The sequence below is a fragment of the Pseudophryne corroboree genome, chromosome 3, assembly GCF_028390025.1.
Source record: "Pseudophryne corroboree isolate aPseCor3 chromosome 3, aPseCor3.hap2, whole genome shotgun sequence".
In the NCBI taxonomy this organism is placed as follows: Eukaryota; Metazoa; Chordata; class Amphibia; order Anura; family Myobatrachidae; genus Pseudophryne; species Pseudophryne corroboree.
In genome coordinates, this window is record NC_086446.1 from 90455017 (window position 1) to 90480161 (window position 25145).

Below are 25145 nucleotides of genomic sequence, written 5' to 3' on the forward strand. Positions count from 1 at the left end.
TAATCTATGAGACGCAGCGTGACTCACACATGCCATGTCACCTTCCCGCCAGCCCGCTCACCTGCCAGCTGTCTCTTCCCCGTGCTGCTCCTTGCTCCTCCGGCTGCATACACTGCAGACGTGGAGGCATGGAGAGTGAAATATGAACTGCCCGTTCTCTCACCCCGTGCTGCTCCTTGCTTCTCCGGCTGCATAAACTTCAGTGTCTGGCAGGGAGAGGGAAACAGGAGCTTCATGTCCACTGACTCCCATGTAGGGCCCAGTGAATTTGTATATATTTAATTGCTGTGGGAGTCACTGTGTGGAAATACTGTTGGGGTGCAATGTGTGGTATTACTGTGGGGAGGTCATGTGTGGTATTACTGTGGGGAGGTCATGTGTGGTATTACTGTGGAGGAGGCCATGTGTGGTATTACTGTGGGGAGGTCATGTATGGTATTACTGTGGGGGGGGGGGGGGGGGGCATGTATGGTATTACTGTGTGGAGGGGGGGGGGGGCAATGTGTGGATTTTTTTTCTTCTTTTTTTTTTGAGGGGGAGGGAGGGGGAATGATGGTGTGCCTTGGCAATTTTCAAATCTTGGTCGGCGTGCCGCGACTTGAAAAAGGTTGAAAATCACTGCCCTATGCCTTACATCTGGAGACGCCTGACAAGCGGGGCAGAGGGTAATTACTTTATTATACAGGCAGGCGAGCACTGAAAGGATCCTTCTCTGTTTATAGAACGTAAGTGGCTGTTGATTGGCTCATTTAAAAAGTAACGGACCCATTGATTGGCTCATTTGACCGGTTATGCAGCAGAACACGCTTATACCGGAGGTCACAGCTGCCGAAGCATTATGACTGGTCATCTCGCCTTCAGATAAGAGCCCACAATGGTCCACAAGTAGGAAGACTCTTGCATGGGGCAAAAAGCTGGCACCCCTCCCCTGGATAAGGAACCCGCTAAGGACACGTCCCATGTTTGGCCAGTAAGAGTGCAGTAGATCCTGCGTGTGTCTTTAGATGTGCAGCAAGAACAGATTTACTGATGAAGCCCTTGCCACACTCCAAGCAGATGAACGGCTTATCTCCGGTGTGAATCTTTTGGTGCCGGAACAGGTCAGAGCTGGTGATAAACCCTTTATTGCAGTAGGAACAGGAAAAGGGTTTCTCCCCCGTATGGATTCTTTCGTGTGTAGCGAGGTTGGACCGGCTGGCAAAGCACTTCCCACATTCGAGGCACGCGAAGGGCTTCTCCCCCGTGTGTATCCTCTGATGCTTGACTAGATTCGACTTCATGCTGAAACACTTCCCGCAGTCGGCGCAGGAGAACGGTTTTTCCCCTGTGTGTATCCTTTCATGTTTGACCAGGTTCGACTTTATCCCAAAACTTTTGCCGCACTGGAGGCAGGAGAACGGCTTCTCGCCTTTGTGGATTTTCATGTGCTTAACGAGGTTTGCCTTCATGGCGAAACACATTCCGCACTCGGAGCAGGGAAAAGGTCTGTCCCCCGTGTGGATGCTCTGGTGCGTTTCAAGGATGGACTTATTGGAGAAAGACATCCCACACTGGGAGCAGGGGAAGGACTTCTTCCCCGTGTGGATGCGCTGATGCGCCATGAAGACAGTTCTGCTGGCGAAGCACTTGGCACATTTGGAGCAGGAGAACGGCTTGTCGCTGTGCGCTCCCTGCTGTGCGGCGAGCTGGGGCTTAGGCACAAAGTATCTCTCACAGTGGGAGCACAAATGTATGTTCTCATCTCTGTACGTCTGCCGAGTGATGTCAAGGTTGGCGCTGTAACCGAAGTATTTCCTGCACATGGAGCACACATGCATCTTCCCCTCTGCCGCTCCCTGAGTATCGGCGGCCTGGTCGCAAAAGGCTGTTTGATCAGAGGGACCAGACATTGGCTCTGGACTCTCATTTACATTTGGACCATTTTCTTCATAATCTGGAGAGAAAAGAGAGAATATGGAGGTCAGTTAGAGTTACCCCATTTGCCCCTGGACTAAATTACTATGAAAGTAGCCTCATTACAGTGCAATGATGTATTATATATAACCACAAAGTTCACGTTACATATACTAGGCCAGATTCAGTTGCAACCACTACCATCTCTTGGCGCAACCGGTACTGCGTCTTTATGCTACTGTCACAGCTAATTATTTTCCAACTGAGATGCCCCCCCCCCCCATCCACCGGCTGTTATGCTAATCCATGTGGGGGCACCTATTCTGCCTAAACATGGCCGCGGCGGCGTCCATACAACTGAGTCTTTACAAGCAGTTGCTGACCGCAAACATGCCCGTGTCTGGCTAGCCACCCCCATTACCACCCAGAAACGCCCACCGAAACTGCATTTCTATGCGTGCAATTTCCATTTGCGTCTTATGCCTTAACCATCTGGACACCTGCATAGTGTGACTTGGACCCATGCAGAGACTGACAGGATGATTGTGTCCAACATTGCGTCGACCTCTGCATCAGTCCCACTGACTCAGTGGAAAGTAAAGTGGGGGGTTCCCTGGAGGTATTGGAAAGTGTATGTATTGGAAAGTGTAGCTTCTATTTGGTTATTCTAGCCGCCTGATCAAAACCAGGTTCTACACAAAAAAAGAATCAAAGGAGATAAAAAACACAATAATGATGGGTGATAATCAATAGCGCTATAACCCTAAAAATAGGATTTTAATTACCTACCGGTAAATCCTTTTCTCGTAGTCCGTAGAGGATGCTGGGGGTCCACATTAGTACCATGGGGTATAAACGGATCCCTTGGGAGCAATGGGCACTTTAAGAGTTTAATAGTGTGGGCTGGCTCCTCCTACCAGACTCAGTCTAGAAACTGTGCCCGAGGAGATGGACATACTTCGAGAGAAGGAAATACACAGATAGTGGTGAGATTCACACCAGCACACACTTAACAACAGAAAACCAAGCTAACCAGCTTGAAACAAGTCAGCAACGACTGAACAACAGTACTTAACAAAGTAACAATGCAGTACTTAACCAAGTAACAATGCAGTACTTAACTAAGTAACAAATGTAGGAAAACGAAGCACTGGGCGGGCGCCCAGCATCCTCTACGGACTACGAGAAAAGGATTTACTGGTAGGTAATTAAAAACTTATTTTCTCTTATGTCCTAGAGGATGCTGGGGTCCACATTAGTACCATGGGGATGTACCAAAGCTCCCAGTACGGGAGGGAGAGCGTGTCCTGTGGACACTCAACGCTGATCCCTCAATCCCCGGGATTGGATCTTCCAATCCCTGGATTGAATCCCGGACATTTTTGGCCCTAATTCCCGGGATCCCGATCCCGGTATTGGCCACCATAATAACAGACTTCAGGAAATGTCACCATATTTCAAAACATATAGAACTACCAGAAATTTGAAATCTGTATTTACACCACAAGCGCTAAATCAAAATAAATCATAGAAAAAATACAGGTTGAGTATCCCTTATCCAAAATGCTTGGGACCAGAGGTATTTTGGATATCGGATTTTCCGTATTTTGGAATAATTGCATACCATAATGAGATATCATGGTTATGGGACCTAAATCTAAGCACAGAATGCATTTATGTTACATATACACCTTATACACACAGCCTGAAGGTAATTTTAGCCAATATTTTTTTATAACTTTGTGCATTAAACAAAGTGTGTCTACATTCACACAATTCATTTATGTTTCATATACACCTTATACACACAGCCTGAAGGTCATTTAATACAATATTTTTAATAACTTTGTGTATTAAACAAAGTTTGTGTACGTTGAGCCATCAAAAAACAAAGGTTTCACTATCTCACTCTCACTCAAAAAAGTCTGTATTTCGGAAAATTCCGTATTTCGGAATATTTGGATATGGGATACTCAACCTGTATCACCATCACGTCCCTTTTTAGGGGTTCCTGTGGTTAGATCTTCAATGTAGAATATCTGATGTAGGATCTCCAGAGTATGAAAGCATGAAAAAAAAAATTGAAAATAGAAAACAATGTGTAGTAAATTCTTTTCTTTATACATGTCAATGGATAGAAGTGACTTTTTAGAGGTCTGAAGGTGATTCTGAAGCGTACCCCACTCACACTTTAGTCAGATAATTACAGGCACATCAAGGTTTATTTTTTTGGAGTATCGTAACCTCTCCCACTTGTACTGCACCCAGCGTGGTTATAGAGTGTATCTCGTGATATTTGTAGGTGATAAAATGAAGCGTACCCAAAAACTCACACTCGAGAGATGGGTGATAAACACATCAAGGTATCTTTAGTTTAAAAGAGAAACAATGGTCCACTCATGCATACCCCAACTCACAGTTCTTAATGTGGTGGAACTCCCATAACGGTATCTTTAAATTCGGTTCCTGGCAGTATACACTTTAGAGTAGAGATGAGCGGGTTCGGTTTCTCTGAATCCGAACCCGCACGAACTTCATGTTTTTTTTCACGGGTCCGAGCGACTCGGATCTTCCCGCCTTGCTCGGTTAACCCGAGCGCGCCCGAACGTCATCATGACGCTGTCGGATTCTCGCGAGACTCGGATTCTATATAAGGAGCCGCGCGTCGCCGCCATTTTCACACGTGCATTGAGATTGATAGGGAGAGGACGTGGCTGGCGTCCTCTCCATTTAGATTAGGAGAGAGAGAGAGAGATTGACCTGAGGCTGATACTGTAGAAGAGAGTGCAGAGTTTAGTGACTGACCACAGTGACCACCAGCAGTGCAGTTGTTTTATTTAATATATCCGTTCTCTGCCTGAAAAAAACGGTACACACAGTGACTCAGTCACATACCATATCTGTGTGCACTGCTCAGCCCAGTGTGCTGCATGCCTGCATCATCTATGTATATATTATATATCTGACTGTGCTCAGCTCACACAGCTTATAATTGTGGGGGAGACTGGGGAGCACTGCAGTGCCAGTTATAGGTTATAGCAGGAGCCAGGAGTACAAGACAGTCACATACCATATCTGTGTGCACTGCTCAGCCCAGTGTGCTGCATCATCTATGTATATATTATATATCTGACTGTGCTCAGCTCACACAGCTTATAATTGTGGGCGAGACTGGGGAGCACTGCAGTGCCAGTTATAGGTTATAGCAGGAGCCAGGAGTACATATTATATTAAAATTAAACAGTGCACACTTTTGCTGCAGGAGTGCCACTGCCAGTGTGACTGACCAGTGACCTGACCACACTGACCACCAGTATAGTTAGTAGTATACTATATTGTGATTGCCTGAAAAAGTTAAACACTCGTCGTGTGACTTCACTTGTGTGGTGTTTTTTTTTTTATTCTATAAAAAACTCATTCTGCTGACAGACAGTGTCCAGCAGGTCCGTCATTATATAATATATATACCGGTCCGGCTGCAGTAGTGATATATATATATTTTTTATATCATTATTTATCATCCAGTCGCAGCAGACACAGTACGGTAGTTCACGGCTGTAGCTACCTCTGTGTCGGCACTCGGCAGTCCATCCATAATTGTATACCACCTACCCGTGGTTTTTTTTTCTTTCTTCTTTATACATACATACTACTACATCTCTTTATCAACCAGTCTATATTAGCAGCAGACACAGTACAGTACGGTAGTTCACGGCTGTGGCTACCTCTGTGTCGGCACTCGGCAGTCCGTCCATAATTGTATACCACCTAACCGTGGTTTTTTTTTCTTTCTTCTTTATACATACATACTACGACATCTCTTTATCAACCAGTCTATATTAGCAGCAGACACAGTACAGTACGGTAGTTCACGGCTGTGGCTACCTCTGTGTCGGCACTCGGCAGTCCGTCCATAATTGTATACCACCTAACCGTGGTTTTTTTTTCTTTCTTCTTCATACATACATACTACGACATCTCTTTATCAACCAGTCTATATTAGCAGCAGACACAGTACAGTACGGTAGTTCACGGCTGTGGCTACCTCTGTGTCGGCACTCGGCAGTCCGTCCATAATTGTATACCACCTAACCGTGGTTTTTTTTTCTTTCTTCTTTATACATACATACTACGACATCTCTTTATCAACCAGTCTATATTAGCAGCAGACACAGTACAGTACGGTAGTTCACGGCTGTGGCTACCTCTGTGTCGGCACTCGGCAGTCCGTCCATAATTGTATACCACCTAACCGTGGTTTTTTTTTCTTTCTTCTTCATACATACATACTACGACATCTCTTTATCAACCAGTCTATATTAGCAGCAGACACAGTACAGTACGGTAGTTCACGGCTGTGGCTACCTCTGTGTCGGCACTCGGCAGTCCGTCCATAATTGTATACCACCTACCCGTGGTTTTTTTTTCTTTCTTCTTTATACATACATACTACTACATCTCTTTATCAACCAGTCTATATTAGCAGCAGACACAGTACAGTACGGTAGTTCACGGCTGTGGCTACCTCTGTGTCGGCACTCGGCAGTCCGTCCATAATTGTATACCACCTACCCGTGGTTTTTTTTTCTTTCTTCTTCATACATACATACTACGACATCTCTTTATCAACCAGTCTATATTAGCAGCAGACACAGTACAGTACGGTAGTTCACGGCTGTGGCTACCTCTGTGTCGGCACTCGGCAGTCCGTCCATAATTGTATACCACCTAACCGTGGTTTTTTTTTCTTTCTTCTTCATACATACATACTACGACATCTCTTTATCAACCAGTCTATATTAGCAGCAGACACAGTACGGTAGTTCACGGCTGTAGCTACCTCTGTGTCGGCACTCGGCAGTCCGTCCATAATTGTATACTAGTATCCATCCATCTCCATTGTTTACCTGAGGTGCCTTTTAGTTGTGCCTATTAAAATATGGAGAACAAAAATGTTGAGGTTCCAAAATTAGGGAAAGATCAAGATCCACTTCCACCTCGTGCTGAAGCTGCTGCCACTAGTCATGGCCGAGACGATGAAATGCCAGCAACGTCGTCTGCCAAGGCCGATGCCCAATGTCATAGTACAGAGCATGTCAAATCCAAAACACCAAATATCAGTAAAAAAAGGACTCCAAAACCTAAAATAAAATTGTCGGAGGAGAAGCGTAAACTTGCCAATATGCCATTTACCACACGGAGTGGCAAGGAACGGCTGAGGCCCTGGCCTATGTTCATGGCTAGTGGTTCAGCTTCACATGAGGATGGAGGCACTCAGCCTCTCGCTAGAAAAATGAAAAGACTCAAGCTGGCAAAAGCAGTAGCACCGCAAAGAACTGTGCGTTCTTCGAAATCCCAAATCCACAAGGAGAGTCCAATTGTGTCGGTTGCGATGCCTGACCTTCCCAACACTGGACGTGAAGAGCATGCGCCTTCCACCATTTGCACGCCCCCTGCAAGTGCTGGAAGGAGCACCCGCAGTCCAGTTCCTGATAGTCAGATTGAAGATGTCAGTGTTGAAGTACACCAGGATGAGGAGGATATGGGTGTTGCTGGCGCTGGGGAGGAAATTGACCAGGAGGATTCTGATGGTGAGGTGGTTTGTTTAAGTCAGGCACCCGGGGAGACACCTGTTGTCCGTGGGAGGAATATGGCCGTTGACATGCCTGGTGAAAATACCAAAAAAATCAGCTCTTCGGTGTGGAACTATTTCAACAGAAATGCGGACAACAGGTGTCAAGCCGTGTGTTCCCTTTGTCAAGCTGTAATAAGTAGGGGTAAGGACGTTAACCACCTCGGAACATCCTCCCTTATACGTCACCTGCAGCGCATTCATAATAAGTCAGTGACAAGTTCAAAAACTTTGGGTGACAGCGGAAGCAGTCCACTGACCAGTAAATCCCTTCCTCTTGTAACCAAGCTCACGCAAACCACCCCACCAACTCCCTCAGTGTCAATTTCCTCCTTCCCCAGGAATGCCAATAGTCCTGCAGGCAATGTCACTGGCAATTCTGACGAGTCCTCTCCTGCCTGGGATTCCTCCGATGCATCCTTGCGTGTAACGCCTACTGCTGCTGGCGCTGCTGTTGTTGCTGCTGGGAGTCGATGGTCATCCCAGAGGGGAAGTCGTAAGACCACTTTTACTACTTCCACCAAGCAATTGACTGTCCAACAGTCCTTTGCGAGGAAGATGAAATATCACAGCAGTCATCCTACTGCAAAGCGGATAACTGAGGCCTTGGCATCCTGGGTGGTGAGAACCGTGGTTCCGGTATCCATCATTACTGCAGAGCCAACTAGAGACTTGTTGGAGGTACTGTGTCCCCGGTACCAAATACCATCTAGGTTCCATTTCTCTAGGCAGGCGATACCGAAAATTTACACAGACCTCAGAAAAAGAGTCACCAGTGTCCTAAAAAATGCAGCTGTACCCAATGTCCACTTAACCACGGACATGTGGACAAGTGGAGCAGGGCAGGGTCAGGACTATATGACTGTGACAGCCCACTGGGTAGATGTATGGACTCCCGCCGCAAGAACAGCAGCGGCGGCACCAGTAGCAGCATCTCGCAAACGCCAACTCTTTCCTAGGCAGGCTACGCTTTGTATCACCGGTTTCCAGAATACGCACACAGCTGAAAACCTCTTACGGCAACTGAGGAAGATCATCGCGGAATGGCTTACCCCAATTGGACTCTCCTGTGGATTTGTGGCATCGGACAACGCCAGCAATATTGTGTGTGCATTAAATATGGGCAAATTCCAGCACGTCCCATGTTTTGCACATACCTTGAATTTGGTGGTGCAGAATTATTTAAAAAACGACAGGGGCGTGCAAGAGATGCTGTCGGTGGCCAGAAAAATTGCGGGACACTTTCGGCGTACAGGCACCACGTACAGAAGACTGGAGCACCACCAAAAACTACTGAACCTGCCCTGCCATCATCTGAAGCAAGAAGTGGTAACGAGGTGGAATTCAACCCTCTATATGCTTCAGAGGTTGGAGGAGCAGCAAAAGGCCATTCAAGCCTATACAATTGAGCACGATATAGGAGGTGGAATGCACCTGTCTCAAGCGCAGTGGAGAATGATTTCAACGTTGTGCAAGGTTCTGATGCCCTTTGAACTTGCCACACGTGAAGTCAGTTCAGACACTGCCAGCCTGAGTCAGGTCATTCCCCTCATCAGGCTTTTGCAGAAGAAGCTGGAGACATTGAAGGAGGAGCTAACACGGAGCGATTCCGCTAGGCATGTGGGACTTGTGGATGGAGCCCTTAATTCGCTTAACAAGGATTCACGGGTGGTCAATCTGTTGAAATCAGAGCACTACATTTTGGCCACCGTGCTCGATCCTAGATTTAAAGCCTACCTTGGATCTCTCTTTCCGGCAGACACAAGTCTGCTGGGGTTGAAAGACCTGCTGGTGAGAAAATTGTCAAGTCAAGCGGAACGCGACCTGTCAACATCTCCTCCTTCACATTCTCCCGCAACTGGGGGTGCGAGGAAAAGGCTCAGAATTCCGAGCCCACCCGCTGGCGGTGATGCAGGGCAGTCTGGAGCGACTGCTGATGCTGACATCTGGTCCGGACTGAAGGACCTGACAACGATTACGGACATGTCGTCTACTGTCACTGCATATGATTCTCTCACCATTGAAAGAATGGTGGAGGATTATATGAGTGACCGCATCCAAGTAGGCACGTCACACAGTCCATACTTATACTGGCAGGAAAAAGAGGCAATTTGGAGGCCATTGCACAAACTGGCTTTATTCTACCTAAGTTGCCCTCCCACAAGTGTGTACTCCGAAAGAGTGTTTAGTGCCGCCGCTCACCTTGTCAGCAATCGGCGTACGAGGTTACATCCAGAAAATGTGGAGATGATGTTCATTAAAATGAATTATAATCAATTCCTCCGCGGAGACATTGACCAGCAGCAATTGCCTCCACAAAGTACACAGGGAGCTGAGATGGTGGATTCCAGTGGGGACGAATTGATAATCTGTGAGGAGGGGGATGTACACGGTGATATATCGGAGGGTGATGATGAGGTGGACATCTTGCCTCTGTAGAGCCAGTTTGTGCAAGGAGAGATTAATTGCTTCTTTTTTGGGGGGGGTCCAAACCAACCCGTCATATCAGTCACAGTCGTGTGGCAGACCCTGTCACTGAAATGATGGGTTGGTTAAAGTGTGCATGTCCTGTTTTGTTTATACAACATAAGGGTGGGTGGGAGGGCCCAAGGACAATTCCATCTTGCACCTCTTTTTTCTTTTATTTTTCTTTGCGTCATGTGCTGTTTGGGGAGGGTTTTTTGGAAGGGACATCCTGCGTGACACTGCAGTGCCACTCCTAAATGGGCCCGGTGTTTGTGTCGGCCACTAGGGTCGCTAATCTTACTCACACAGTCAGCTACCTCATTGCGCCTTTTTTTTTCTTTGCGTCATGTGCTGATTGGGGAGGGTTTTTTGGAAGGGACATCCTGCGTGACACTGCAGTGCCACTCCTAAATGGGCCCGGTGTTTGTGTCGGCCACTAGGGTCGCTAATCTTACTCACACAGTCAGCTACCTCATTGCGCCTCTTTTTTTCTTTGCGTCATGTGCTGATTGGGGAGGGTTTTTTGGAAGGGACATCCTGCGTGACACTGCAGTGCCACTCCTAAATGGGCCCGGTGTTTGTGTCGGCCACTAGGGTCGCTAATCTTACTCACACAGTCAGCTACCTCATTGCGCCTCTTTTTTTCTTTGCGTCATGTGCTGATTGGGGAGGGTTTTTTGGAAGGGACATCCTGCGTGACACTGCAGTGCCACTCCTAAATGGGCCCGGTGTTTGTGTCGGCCACTAGGGTCGCTAATCTTACTCACACAGTCAGCTACCTCATTGCGCCTCTTTTTTTCTTTGCGTCATGTGCTGATTGGGGAGGGTTTTTTGGAAGGGACATCCTGCGTGACACTGCAGTGCCACTCCTAAATGGGCCCGGTGTTTGTGTCGGCCACTAGGGTCGCTTATCTTACTCACACAGTCAGCTACCTCATTGCGCCTCTTTTTTTCTTTGCGTCATGTGCTGATTGGGGAGGGTTTTTTGGAAGGGACATCCTGCGTGACACTGCAGTGCCACTCCTAGATGGGCCAGGTGTTTGTGTCGGCCACTAGTGTCGCTTAGCTTAGTCATCCAGCGACCTTGGTGCAAATTTTAGGACTAAAAATAATATTGTGAGGTGTGAGGTATTCAGAATAGACTGAAAATGAGTGGAAATTATGGTTTTTGAGGTTAATAATAATATGGGATCAAAATGACCCCCAAATTCTATGATTTAAGCTGTTTTTTAGTGTTTTTTTTAAAAAAACACCCGAATCCAAAACACACCCGAATCCGACAAAAAAAATTCGGTGAGGTTTTGCCAAAACGCGGTCGAACCCAAAACACGGCCGCGGAACCGAACCCAAAACCAAAACCCGAAAAATTTCAGGCGCTCATCTCTACTTTAGAGTAGCAGCTTTAGGTCCCCAGAAGAACTCAATCCCCACAAAGAGGAAAAAGGGGGGTACACAAATTTATTAAAAAATACAGACAAAGCCACAAACATATGGCAAAACACAAAAAAAACACATGCAGGGGAATAAAAACGGCAAAGGGGATTCAAAAATCCACTTGAATAAATACAAAAATGGAAACAGAAAAAAATGAATAAAATCTTCCAAGAAGAGTAATGGCTACCCACACTCCTGCTGTCAACGCGTTTCAGCCCTGGCCTGGGCCTTTATCAAGACATAATGGAGTGTGATTGTAGCTTGATATTTAAAGAGCGTGTGCCCAATCAGAAAATAGCAGGAAGTGACATCATAATTGATTACTAAAAATGATAACATTCTTAAAATCATCCTCTTTGCCGTTTTAACAAAGACTAAATAACCAACATTCCAATCTCTAAAGTTACAAATGAGATTATAAAAGTGTGCTAAAAAGACTAGTACACGGACATTTACGCCGGGCGGAAGTAGCAGCTGCGGGAATCCTGGGAAATAGAGTCCTTATTAGTATAGGGTGAGCGGAAGTTGTAAAAATGGAGTCCGATCCCAGGATGCATGGGAATTGTAGTCCTCTGGTGACATACTATTTCCTTCTGTCCGACCGGAAGTCGTCATACTCGGAAGTGTAGCAGTTCCGGTTACAGGATTCATGGGAGATGTAGTTTTTCAGGAAGGATTTTCGGTCAAAAAACAGCACTCAGTATAAGTGGAGTCCCGCAGCATATCGCTAAAACTGGTAGAGATTTAATAGAATCCGCCTATAAGTAAACAAAGTAAACCTTTAAGCTAACAAACCAAGAATTGTATCTCGCTGATCAAAATCAAAAACCTTTTACAGTTTCGGACGTAGAACTACAAATAAACAAAATATAGTAATTTCTACAATGAACATTCCTAGTGACAGTTATTTCTCTATGTTAGATGGTATTAATAGGATATTCACAAAAACCACTTTAACTCGAAATCGCTGTTTAAACCTGAAGGATGCAAAGTATTATAATTGAATATGTAATTCATCTCCGTTTATGCCAGACTAATTGCTGTATTATTATTCTGCTGGGTTCCCTTTATGTGTTATGTGTTTTATTACCATAAAAAAACGGTAATATCCGAAATACGACAGTCCTGTTTCAGCTTAAAATGGGCGGATAAGGAATGGGTCTCCAGACCTTTTTTAATATTTCTAATATGCTCCCCTAACCTAGTTATGAAGGGTCTTGATGTACGTCCTATGTATGTTAGATTGCACTTACAATTAATGGCGTACACTACATTTTTAGTATCACAGGTGATGAAATCCCTTATTTCTATTATTTTCCCATTAATAGGTATTTTTTCAATTTTGCGGCAACCCCCACTTTTAATATTTCTGCAGCCAATACTACTGCCACACCTGAAGAAGCCTTTTGGGACTATCCCAGACGTCGAGGATTTAACATGGAGGGCACTGGATACCAGTTTGGACCTCAAATTTGGGACCCTACGGTAAATATGAACAGGTTTTTCCAGAACAAGAGATCCAATAACTGGATCATTTCTTACAAGATTCCAGTGTTTGTTGAGGATTTTTTCAATCGACATGTTGCGTTGTATATTCCGTTATAAATGCCCATTCGTATTTTTTATCCCTTTCCCTTTTCATGTTATTTTTCTTAAGGAGGTCCTGCTGTTCCACTGTACTAACTTCTTCCATTACCTTAGCTATGTTATCTCTTTTGTATCCACAAGCTTCAAATTTTTGTGTTAGGATGGTAGCTTGTTGTTGGAAGGTCGTATTATGAGTACAATTTCTTTTCAACCTTTTTAGTTGGCCCACAGAGATAGAGTTAAGCCAACTATGATGATGACGACTTTCTATTGGAATATATGTACTAGAATCAGTAGGTTTGGAGAATGTATTTGTGTTAATCTTTCCATCATTTATATAGACTTATGTCAAGAAAATTGACTGTCAATTGATCAATATTGAAGGATAGATTAATATTTCTATTATTGGAGTTTAAGTTGTCACTGAAAACACTTAAAGAATCTGCATCTCCACGCCAGACAAAGAAGATGTTATCAATATAGCGAACGTAGGACACCAGGTCCGCCCTGAGCACTCCACTGGACCAGATGACCTCGGTCTCCCACTGCCCCATAAAGAGGTTGGCGTAGCTCGGGCCGAACCTGGTGCCCATCGCTGTTCCAGTTTTCTGGAGATAGAACTGGTCTTTGAAAAGAAAAAATATATTTTCCAGACTAAATTGTATACCTTCTACAGTGAAATCCTTTATATCGTCTGAAAGGTCTGCTAAATTTAAAAAGTGTCTAACTGCCTCCATACCCTGTCTATGATCGATAATGGTATAGAGGGAGGTTACATCTGTGGTGACCAAATAATTTCCCTCCTCCCATTTAATGGCTTCCAAGGCTAACAGGAAGTCTTTGGTGTCTCTAAGATGGGATTTGTTAGATAATACCAAAGGCTGAAGGATATGGTCAATGACTTGTGACAAGTTTTCCGTAGTAGAATCCACGCCCGATATTATCGGTCTCCCTGGAGGGTCCACAAGGCTTTTGTGGACCTTAGGGAGGATGTACAGTACAGGAACAATGGGATTCTCTACCAGAATGAAGCTTGCTTCCTTGTTACTTAGAATACCCTTTTTTTCATATTTCTCTATGAGATGTCTAAATTTGGTATTAATCTGGTCACTGGGGTTATTTCTAAGTTTTTTGTATACAGTAGTATCATTCAATTACCTCAAAACCTCACCTTCATATTTCTCTACGTCCATTAGGACTATACCTCCCCCTTTCTCCGTAGGTTTAATAATAAAGGTGTCAGCATTTCTAAGGTCACCTAGTGCTTTCCTTTCCTTCGCTGTCAAGTTGAAGGATTTTTTGGGTTGATCCTGTAATTTACTCAGGTCATCCATGACTAATTTCGCAAAGGATTCAAGAAAGGGTCCTTGCACATGTCTGGGAAAAAATATAGACTTAGGTCTAAAGGGGGTAAGGGAAACCTGTTCCTGATCGCTCTGTAGTTCTTGATTGGCGAAGAATTTTTTTACCTGACATATTTCTGAATATCTACATAAAGGTCAAAGGAATTAACAAAATTACTGGGGGCATATGTCAAGCCCTTTTCAAGTACAGATGTTTAGTTTTCAGAAAGAACATGTGAACTTAAATTGAGTATTTTAACCTTTCTTGCGGAATTACCAGTAATTTCAGTTTGACTATTAGGTAATATAGTAGAATCAGCATTTACACTTCCAATAACTGGGACAATTTCTTTAACAGGTTTCTTTTTCCGTTTTCTCGGTTTGGTTCCCCCCCCCCTTTTTTTTCCCTCCTAGGTTTATATGATGCTATCTGTACCTTGTTGACCGTTTTCTCTCGCCTAAAAAACAAGGCGTATCGCTCAAACTCTTCAGAGGAGAGAAATAATTGGAGGTCGTAGCAAAGACCCTATCCGATGAATATCTCGCAGTGTTTCTCTGCCGAATTGGTAGAGTTCTTTGACTTGGTCTTTGATCCCTAAATTCAGTGTTTTGTTTTTCTGACCCCACTTGATATCTAGGATTTCTTATATTTTTGGATGGTGTATTTCTCCACTCTGGTGTATGATCTCTTTGATGGAGATTTCTAGTCTCTCGTTTATTCTCAGATCTATATTTATACCTTGGAATGGAGGTTCCAAATGGTGTCTGATGTGAATTATGATCAGCACTTCTCTTGTTATTCTCATATCTGTGTGGGGAATTTTTAGTCAGTACGTCATTATAAGGATTTCTTTTATGTCCACGAAATCTATTGCCATATTTCATTTTAGGTAGAGGCTCCTGTTCAATTTCTATTGTGTTATCCTTATCTAACCTATCGCTATTAAATTTCTTTTATTAATTTTTCTTTTATAATCTCATTTGTAACTTTAGAGATAGGAATGTTGGTTATTTAGTTTTTGTTAAAACGGCAAAGAGGATGATTTTAAGAAAGTTATCATTTTTAGTATTCAATATTGACGTCACTTACTGCTATTTTCTGATTGGGCACAGGCTCTTATAAATATCAAGCTGTTAGGGTCTCCTGCTCTGTGCTGCCACGTCGTCATGGCAACCGGGAGACAAGTGCTAGCGGAGTAACCTGAGCGTAGCTGATACTCCGGTTCGGGTCTTTTGCTGTGCAGTGGTTACAGGCTCTGTGCACGGCAGGGGATCCGGTGCTGGTTTTTGTGCTCACAGTCTGTGGTCTGAGTGGGGCGTGGACAGCACCTGCTATATAAACCCTCTTCTCAGGTTAGGCAGATGCTGCTGAATCTTTGTTGGTTAGTCAGTTCCTGAAAGCTAGCTAGTACTGTGTAAACTTTGTATTTGTTTGTTGCTTACTGCAAATAGGCCTTGGGATTTGGTATTACACTCTGCCAATCCAGACCTAGCAGTAAGACTGGAGTCAGTCGTTTAACCTGCTGGGGTTCTTTTGCTACTCTGTGAACCTAGCAGGTTTGCGGCTGTATTCTCAGACTTGCCTGCCAAAATCCTTTCTCACTGTGCAAGGTGTTCAGGTGTCAGTTTAGTGGCAGTAAGCTGAACCAGTGCACTGCAAGTGAGGACTAGGATTGTGGAGACTCTCCTTGTGTCTATTACTCCATCTCTGACCAAGGAGTTTACTGCCACACCCGTTGGTAACCCTTTAGGTTTTGCTGTTGCCCTTAGCAACAGCATTTCGGGTTCTCTACGTATTAAATCACAACATCTCGCTTCTTTCCATCTGAGCATTCCTAATACTAGGGAGACACCCAGTTTCTTAGCCTTTGGGCTTCTCTGTTCACTTTGTGTTTATTTTGTTACCCTATCAACTTCTATGTATGTAATGTCATATTCCCCAGTCTGTCTGTCAGTTCATTTGTTTTGCATCCCTCTCCGTTCAGACACCAGTACATTCCTGCTGGCACTGGTGTGCATAACACAAGCTACAATCACACTCCATTATGTCTTGATAAAGGCCCAGGCCAGGGCTGAAATGCGTTGACAGCAGGAGTGTAGGTAGCCATTACTCTTCTTGGAAGATTTTATTCAATTTTTTCTATTTCCATTTTTGTATTTATTCAAGTGGATTTTTGAATCCCATTTGCTGTTTTAATTCCCCTGCATGTGTTTTTTTTTTTTTTAGTTTTGCCATGTTTGTGGCTTTGTCTGTATTTTTTAATACATTTGTGTACCCCCCTTTCTCCTCTTTGTGGGTATTGAGTTCTTCTGGGGACCTAAACCTGCTACTCTAAAGTGTATACTGCCAGGAACCGAATTTAAAGATACCGTTGTGGGAGTTCCACCACATTAAGAACTGTGAGTTGGGGTACGCATGAGTGGACCATTGTTTCTCTTTTAAACTAAAGATACCTTGATGTGTTTACCACCCATCTCTCGAGTGTGAGTTTTTGGGTACGCTTCATTTTATCACCTACAAATATCACGAGATACACTCTATAACCACGCTGGGTGCATTACAAGTGGGAGAGGTTACGGTACTCCAAAAAAAGAAACCTTGATGTGCCTGTAATTATCTGACTAAAGTGTGAGTGGGGTACGCTTCAGAATCACCTTCAGACCTCTAAAAAGTAACTTCTATCCATTGACGTGTATAAAGAAAAGAATTTACTACACATTGTTTTCTATCTTAATTTTTTTTTTCATGCTTTCATACTCTGGAGATCCTACATCAGATATTCTACATTGAAGATCTAACCACAGAAACCCCTAAAAAGGGACGTGATGGTGATATTTTTTCTATGATTTATTTTGATTTAGCGCTTGTGGTATAAATACAGATTTCAAATTTCTGGTAGTTCTACAATCCGGAGAATGTAAAACAGATTAATATACAACTAGGATTGTATTTTCCCACAGTCGTATAGTGGAATAAGATTTTCACAATCAAACAGAAAGAAAGTGAACTGGCATCCGAATATTTCCATAGAGCTTTACAAGATATGGCTAAATACACTGGGATAGAGGATATAAAGGATGATGTGAACCACAGGGAGGTGGCTCTCTCTGTTTTAATGGACGGGCTCAAAGAGGCATTGAAAGTCAGAGTACAGACTTCTTTGCCTAATTGGAGGGGGGATTACGGTAGATGCCCTGAGGGAGTCTGCTATTGAACATGACCGGAAAATCATCAAACGCAAAGAATCGCAAGGGGAAAGGTTGATGGTGGTAAGTATACAGGCACTTGAAGGGATGACCAACCAACCGAAACCCCAGGTCACTGAAGAGAACTGGAGAAGGACAATAAGATGTTGTTTGCCACAAGGAGGGACACATTGCCAAAGAATGTAGGAACACAGGGACACTTAGTAAATATAGACCCCCCAGACAAGAACACGAGCCACGTTACCAAACACATAAACAGTATCAGGGAACATATAGGAGGGATTATGAGCCATAGAGTGGAAACATGGAGGTACCCACCAAGGAAGGACTGGCAGGCCTCCGAAATCTCACAGATATCTCCCTCACACATAGTAGCTGCCAATGCCTTACAGGAAGGCCAAAACCTACAATAAAGGTCAGGTCACACCTGTATTCTGCAGCCAGTGAAACTGATTGCTGGCCTTGGAGATTAACCTGAGGTCAATGTAGCTGGCACAAGACAACCTTTCCTTGTAGATACAGGGGCGGCCAGATCTCTATTGAACTCTTCAACAGGAATAATGACCACGGGCAAAACGATTTCAGCAATGGGAGTAACGGGAAAGGTGCAACAGTACCCTTTGACCACACCTGCAGAGGTTACGATAGGGCCCTTGCATACCAAACATTCTTTCTTGTTGGCTGCATCGGCTCCGACTAACCTACTTGGCAGAGATTTATTATGTAAAATGCGGTGTGTTATATATTGTACCCCTGAGCGTGTGTTTTCAGATATCCCTGAGAACCATGCACAGGAATTACAAGATATGTTAGACACCCCTCAAAGGCTAATTTTGCCCTCTACCGTTCTAGACACATTACAAGTAGAAAAGTATATTTAACAAGTGGGCGCAAAGAACCTACATGTATCAGATCCTCGAAATATATAATGATTCCAAAGTAGGTCCGGCACAGTTCGTTAACTTCCTAGGCCAAACCAGTAATCAGTTAGACGATATTTCTGAAGTGTCGTAGTCAGTGTTCATAAACTCCCAATGCACCTCATAGATCGGTAAAGTATAGATCTTTATCTCAATATAAAGAAAAACAGATCATGGTGCAGGTCGTATTTCAGGGATAAAACACGTTTAATAGACACAGGACACTTACAATATTAAAAAAACATAAAAGCATGTAACCAATTAAATGGTACAATAAAGGATGTAGATCTCTGTTTTCCTCACGTTACCCTCCCAGAATGGAAATGGGGATGCCACTGGTGGTTCCGGATAGCACACCAGGTGGAACAGGCTTTCGGTCAGAAGTCAGGGTTACATCCACAGCAACAAACGTCACCAGCTTAACGCGTTTCGGATAATAATTATCCTTCTTCAGAAGCATGGTGGTCACTAAACATCCAGGCATATATATACTAGTACATAATGACATGATCTATTCCATGTGTGTTACATTTTCCCGCCACATAGCATTACTACTCGCGACCGGAAGTCACATTACCGGAACCGGAAGTATCCATGCGTTCCAGCAGTGACTTATGCATCCTACAGTTTAAAAAAACTATATACACGTAATGTAAACATAAATCATAAATAGCAATATACACAGTAGGCACAAATACTGGTACAGAATTTCATGATCTAGTCCATGTATATCATGTTGTTTCGCCGTATCATAACACCGCTCGCAGCCGGAAATCACAATGCCGAAACCGGAAGTCTCCATGCGTTCCAGCATCTCTTCCGGAAGTGTGCTATGCGTTCCATATTGTAAACGGACGGTACGAAATAGCGGAAGTCCTCATAATAAAAGTCCATATCCAAGTCATATGTAAAAAAAGACATAATAACATATAAATAGAAAAAACATGCAAATACAAGATAAAAATATGCTAAAAATAGGGGAGAATAAAATGAGCTAAAGAAACCATTTTAATTCAAAATCCCCATTTAAACCTCCCGGGGAAAGTGTTTTTAACATAAAAATCCACTTCATCTCTGCTTTAGCCAAAATACTTTCAATATCTTTATTTTTCCAGGTTGTAGTAATACCTTGTATGCCCCAAAATGCCTTAATGGCACTGGGATTGGAGTTATGCATTTTCTTGAAATGAGCCGACACTGTATGACTTTCAAGGCCTTTTTTGATATTATATGAGTGCTCTGCCAGTCTAGTTTTGAGACTTCTCGTTGTTTTTCCTATATACACTAGGCCGCATTTGCACTCAAGACCATACACCACATTCTTGGTATTACAAGTCAAAAATTCTCTGATTGGGTAGGATTTGTTTTTGACACAAAATTCTTTTATTTTGCTAGGGCCTTTTACTAATCTGCACATAGTGCATAAGCCACACCTATGAAAGCCTATTGATCTTATGCTGGTTCTCTTTGCTTCATCGATGGAACTTCTTACAAGTTTATCTTTAAGGGATGGGGCACGTCTATAAATAAAAACTGGATTTGTTGGAAGTTTGGGACCAATAATCGGATCCTGCCTTAATATTTTCCAGTTTTTTCTGAACACTGCTTCAATCTCTTTATGTTGAGAATTGTATTTGGTTATAAAAGACCAATTTAATTTCTCATTATTGGTTACTCTTGGTTTTTCCATTAATAAGTTATTTCTTTCTACTTTAAATGCTTTTTCTTTGGCTTTTTCTAAAAATACTTTCTCATAACCTTTTTCAGAAAAACGTTCCCCCATTTCATCAATTTGGTCCTTGCACACCTGAATTTCAGTACAATTACGTCTTGCTCTTAAGAACTGGCCATAGGGAATGCCATCTAGCCAGTTCTTATGATGGAGGCTATGTTTATCAATGTAGCTGTTGGAATCAGTACTCTTTCTATATATTTTAGTTTGCAAACTTCCATCCATGTTCTAAAGAAAGGCCTAAAATATGCCCCTACGAGTAAAAGTGACCCCTTTGAGTTCTACATCGATTTAGAGAAATTCTCCCGTAAACTGACGATAAAGAAATTTTTCCTCAGTAAAGAAGGCGACAAGGCCTTGGAGTCTGAAAATGAGACTTTACCTATAAAATCTTTTAGGCCAAAATCAACTTTTTATCCCGCACACTGTAAGGGAAGTTTTATAGATTGTTTTAGCAAGATAGTGAATGAAGAGGTAGAGAAAGTTCTACAGAAAAATAATAAAAAATGCAATTTATCCAACAAAGAACGTAGTGCTCTAAAAGCGTTAAGAGATGATAAGGATTTGGTTATCAAATCGGCTGATAAGGGTGGAGGTGTGGTCCTTATGGACAAAGGGGATTATATGGCTGAAATTGACAAACAACTCAATAGTGGCAACACATATAAAAAGTTGAAAAATGACCCTACGGCACGTATCCAAAAGGAGTTATCCAACCTCACCATGGAGGCTGTATCTATGGGTGCACTCAGCCAATCTGAATCAGACTTTATTAACATCCCACATCCATCGGTACCTACTATCTATGTTTTACCCAAAGTCCATAAGGACCCCCTCCATCCTCCTGGCAGACCAATTGTGTCAGGAGTTAACAGTATCACGTCTAATCTATCTGCATTAGTGGACGCCCATTTACAACCTCTTGTTAGAGAAACGAAAGCATTTTTAAAAGATACAGGAGATGTTTTACGGATTTTAGAAAATGTTTTATGGCAGGAGGATTATATTATTGTTAGTGGGGATGTGTCCACACTCTACACTATTATTGATACTGATTTGGGACTAAAAGCTGTTTCCTACTTTTTAGATAAATCTATTTTACCACAGACTGTGAAGGAATTTTTACTAAAGAGTATTAAATTTATTCTTATAAACAATTACTTTTACTACAATGGTTCCTATTATATGCAAATGGTAGGCACTGCCATGGGCACCAGATTCGCGCCCAGCTATGCCAACATGTTTATGGCCTATTGGGAGGACACCATGATTTGGCATGAGGATCAGCTGGGTGCGGGTCTGGTGCTATGGAAACGTTTTATCGACGATTTGTTATTTATATGGAAGGGCACTCAGGATGATTTAACTGATTTCTGTAAGGCTTTAAATTTGAATGATTTTAATATATTTATTTCATTCGTTTGTAGCAGGGAGGAATTATCTTTTCTTGATCTTTGCTTATATGTTAAAGATGGAAGTTTGCAAACTAAAATATATAGAAAGAGTACTGATTCCAACAGCTACATTGATAAACATAGCCTCCATCATAAGAACTGGCTAGATGGCATTCCCTATGGCCAGTTCTTAAGAGCAAGACGTAATTGTACTGAAATTCAGGTGTGCAAGGACCAAATTGATGAAATGGGGGAACGTTTTTCTGAAAAAGGTTATGAGAAAGTATTTTTAGAAAAAGCCAAAGAAAAAGCATTTAAAGTAGAAAGAAATAACTTATTAATGGAAAAACCAAGAGTAACCAATAATGAGAAATTAAATTGGTCTTTTATAACCAAATACAATTCTCAACATAAAGAGATTGAAGCAGTGTTCAGAAAAAACTGGAAAATATTAAGGCAGGATCCGATTATTGGTCCCAAACTTCCAACAAATCCAGTTTTTATTTATAGACGTGCCCCATCCCTTAAAGATAAACTTGTAAGAAGTTCCATCGATGAAGCAAAGAGAACCAGCATAAGATCAATAGGCTTTCATAGGTGTGGCTTATGCACTATGTGCAGATTAGTAAAAGGCCCTAGCAAAATAAAAGAATTTTGTGTCAAAAACAAATCCTACCCAATCAGAGAATTTTTGACTTGTAATACCAAGAATGTGGTGTATGGTCTTGAGTGCAAATGCGGCCTAGTGTATATAGGAAAAACAACGAGAAGTCTCAAAACTAGACTGGCAGAGCACTCATATAATATCAAAAAAGGCCTTGAAAGTCATACAGTGTCGGCTCATTTCAAGAAAATGCACAACTCCAATCCCAGTGCCATTAAGGCATTTTGGGGCATACAAGGTATTACTACAACCTGGAAAAATAAAGATATTGAAAGTATTTTGGCTAAAGCAGAGATGAAGTGGATTTTTATGTTAAAAACACTTTCCCCGGGAGGTTTAAATGGGGATTTTGAATTAAAATGGTTTCTTTAGCTCATTTTATTCTCCCCTATTTTTAGCATATTTTTATCTTGTATTTGCATGTTTTTTCTATTTATATGTTATTATGTCTTTTTTTACATATGACTTGGATATGGACTTTTATTATGAGGACTTCCGCTATTTCGTACCGTCCGTTTACAATATGGAACGCATAGCACACTTCCGGAAGAGATGCTGGAACGCATGGAGACTTCCGGTTTCGGCATTGTGATTTCCGGCTGCGAGCGGTGTTATGATACGGCGAAACAACATGATATACATGGACTAGATCATGAAATTCTGTACCAGTATTTGTGCCTACTGTGTATATTGCTATTTATGATTTATGTTTACATTACGTGTATATAGTTTTTTTAAACTGTAGGATGCATAAGTCACTGCTGGAACGCATGGATACTTCCGGTTCCGGTAATGTGACTTCCGGTCGCGAGTAGTAATGCTATGTGGCGGGAAAATGTAACACACATGGAATAGATCATGTCATTATGTACTAGTATATATATGCCTGGATGTTTAGTGACCACCATGCTTCTGAAGAAGGATAATTATTATCCGAAACGCGTTAAGCTGGTGACGTTTGTTGCTGTGGATGTAACCCTGACTTCTGACCGAAAGCCTGTTCCACCTGGTGTGCTATCCGGAACCACCAGTGGCATCCCCATTTCCATTCTGGGAGGGTAACGTGAGGAAAACAGAGATCTACATCCTTTATTGTACCATTTAATTGGTTACATGCTTTTATGTTTTTTTAATATTGTAAGTGTCCTGTGTCTATTAAACGTGTTTTATCCCTGAAATACGACCTGCACCATGATCTGTTTTTCTTTATATTGAGATAAAGATCTATACTTTACCGATCTATGAGGTGCATTGGGAGTTTATGAACACTGACTACGACACTTCAGAAATATCGTCTAACTGATTACTGGTTTGGCCTAGGAAGTTAACGAACTGTGCCGGACCTACTTTGGAATCATTATATATTTCGAGGATCTGATACATGTAGGTTCTTTGCGCCCACTTGTTAAATATACTTTTCTACTTGTACTGTTTCTGGAATTTAATGAGGATTCCTTCATTTATCAAGCAGGCTGCATTGAGAAGTAGCGCATTTTGTTCAATATATTCTGTTTTCATTGTACCTTTCTCATTTGTTGAACATTTGCTGCAACCATGTTCAGTTTTAGAGAAAATAGGAGAGAAATTCTCTCTAGTATTTTTGATGATGATAATGCCAATATTTGTGATGAAGATTTATCTTCAATTTTATATAGACTGGAAACAGCAGTATTGAAGGAGAATCGCTTGTTTTGGGAAATCCTCACGCTGGAAAAATATCAAGCTGAGAAGTTAGTACCAAAAGGGTTAAAAATAAACAAGCCATCCTCCTTCAATAGTCCTAATGAGAACTTTAAAAATGATTGGGACATGATTTTAGAACAATGCTCTCTTAGATTGATGGATTTAATAATCAAAGAGCGTAGAACTGCAGCTGAGACATTAAGTAATGAAATCTCCAAAATGCAGTCATTATTAAACCCATGTAGAGAATTGGAAGATTTCAAAGAGGCTGAAATCGAGATAGTTAGGAAACTAAATAAGGAAACAAGAGAGCTCAGGGAAAAGAAAGTCAAAAAATTTCGTAGAGATAAAGATGGCTATTTGGGGAACGAGAAAAGCACCCTAATAGCAAAAATTGATACCCCTGTTGAGAAGAGAAATAATCCCCAAACAGAGTGGAGACAAGTTAAAAATAACAAAGAAAGGAAAAGAATTAATTTTAGGAAACCTTTTATCAGGGACAACTGGAGATCTAATAGAAGAGAGGAAATAAGAGATATGGACCACTTTACGAATAGGTGGACTAATAGGGATGAGAGGGAAGATAGATATTTTACCCCTAGAAGGACCTTCCCGACTCATAGAAATAGATTCGAACCTCTACAGAGAAATGATGAGGTACACACTCCTTTTTTAGATTGGGGCCCAAGACCTCTGAAAAGAAGGTTCTAAATGACCCCCCCAGGAAAAAGAAAAGAGGGAAGCGAGGAGGTGCCAAAAATAAAAATAAAAATAAAAATAAGAATAATGAAAGAGTTCAAGTTTTGGCTAACACCCAACATGAGTTATCTTCAACAAAAATCTTCAATCTAAGTAAGAGGGAACTTACGAAGGATGAAGAGAGTGTTCTAAAGAAAGGCCTAAAATATGCCCCTACGAGTAAAAGTGACCCCTTTGAGTTCTACATCGATTTAGAGAAATTCTCCCGTAAACTGACGATAAAGAAATTTTTCCTCAGTAAAGAAGGCGACAAGGCCTTGGAGTCTGAAAATGAGACTTTACCTATAAAATCTTTTAGGCCAAAATCAACTTTTTATCCCGCACACTGTAAGGGAAGTTTTATAGATTGTTTTAGCAAGATAGTGAATGAAGAGGTAGAGAAAGTTCTACAGAAAAATAATAAAAAATGCAATTTATCCAACAAAGAACGT

General features: G+C 42.2%; 1 protein-coding gene across 2 annotated transcripts in view; it reads right to left on the reverse strand.

Moving 5' to 3' along the window:
- Positions 1-487: 487 nt before the first annotated feature.
- Positions 488-25145, reverse strand: part of LOC135054832 (zinc finger protein OZF-like) — an 84739-nt gene continuing 60081 nt past the window's right edge. For both annotated transcript variants that reach the window (XM_063958216.1, XM_063958217.1), the window contains exon 7: positions 488-1933. In XM_063958216.1, the coding sequence (XP_063814286.1) occupies positions 945-1933 (989 nt within the window). In that variant the 3' untranslated portion in view covers positions 488-944. The remainder of the gene's footprint in view (positions 1934-25145) is intronic.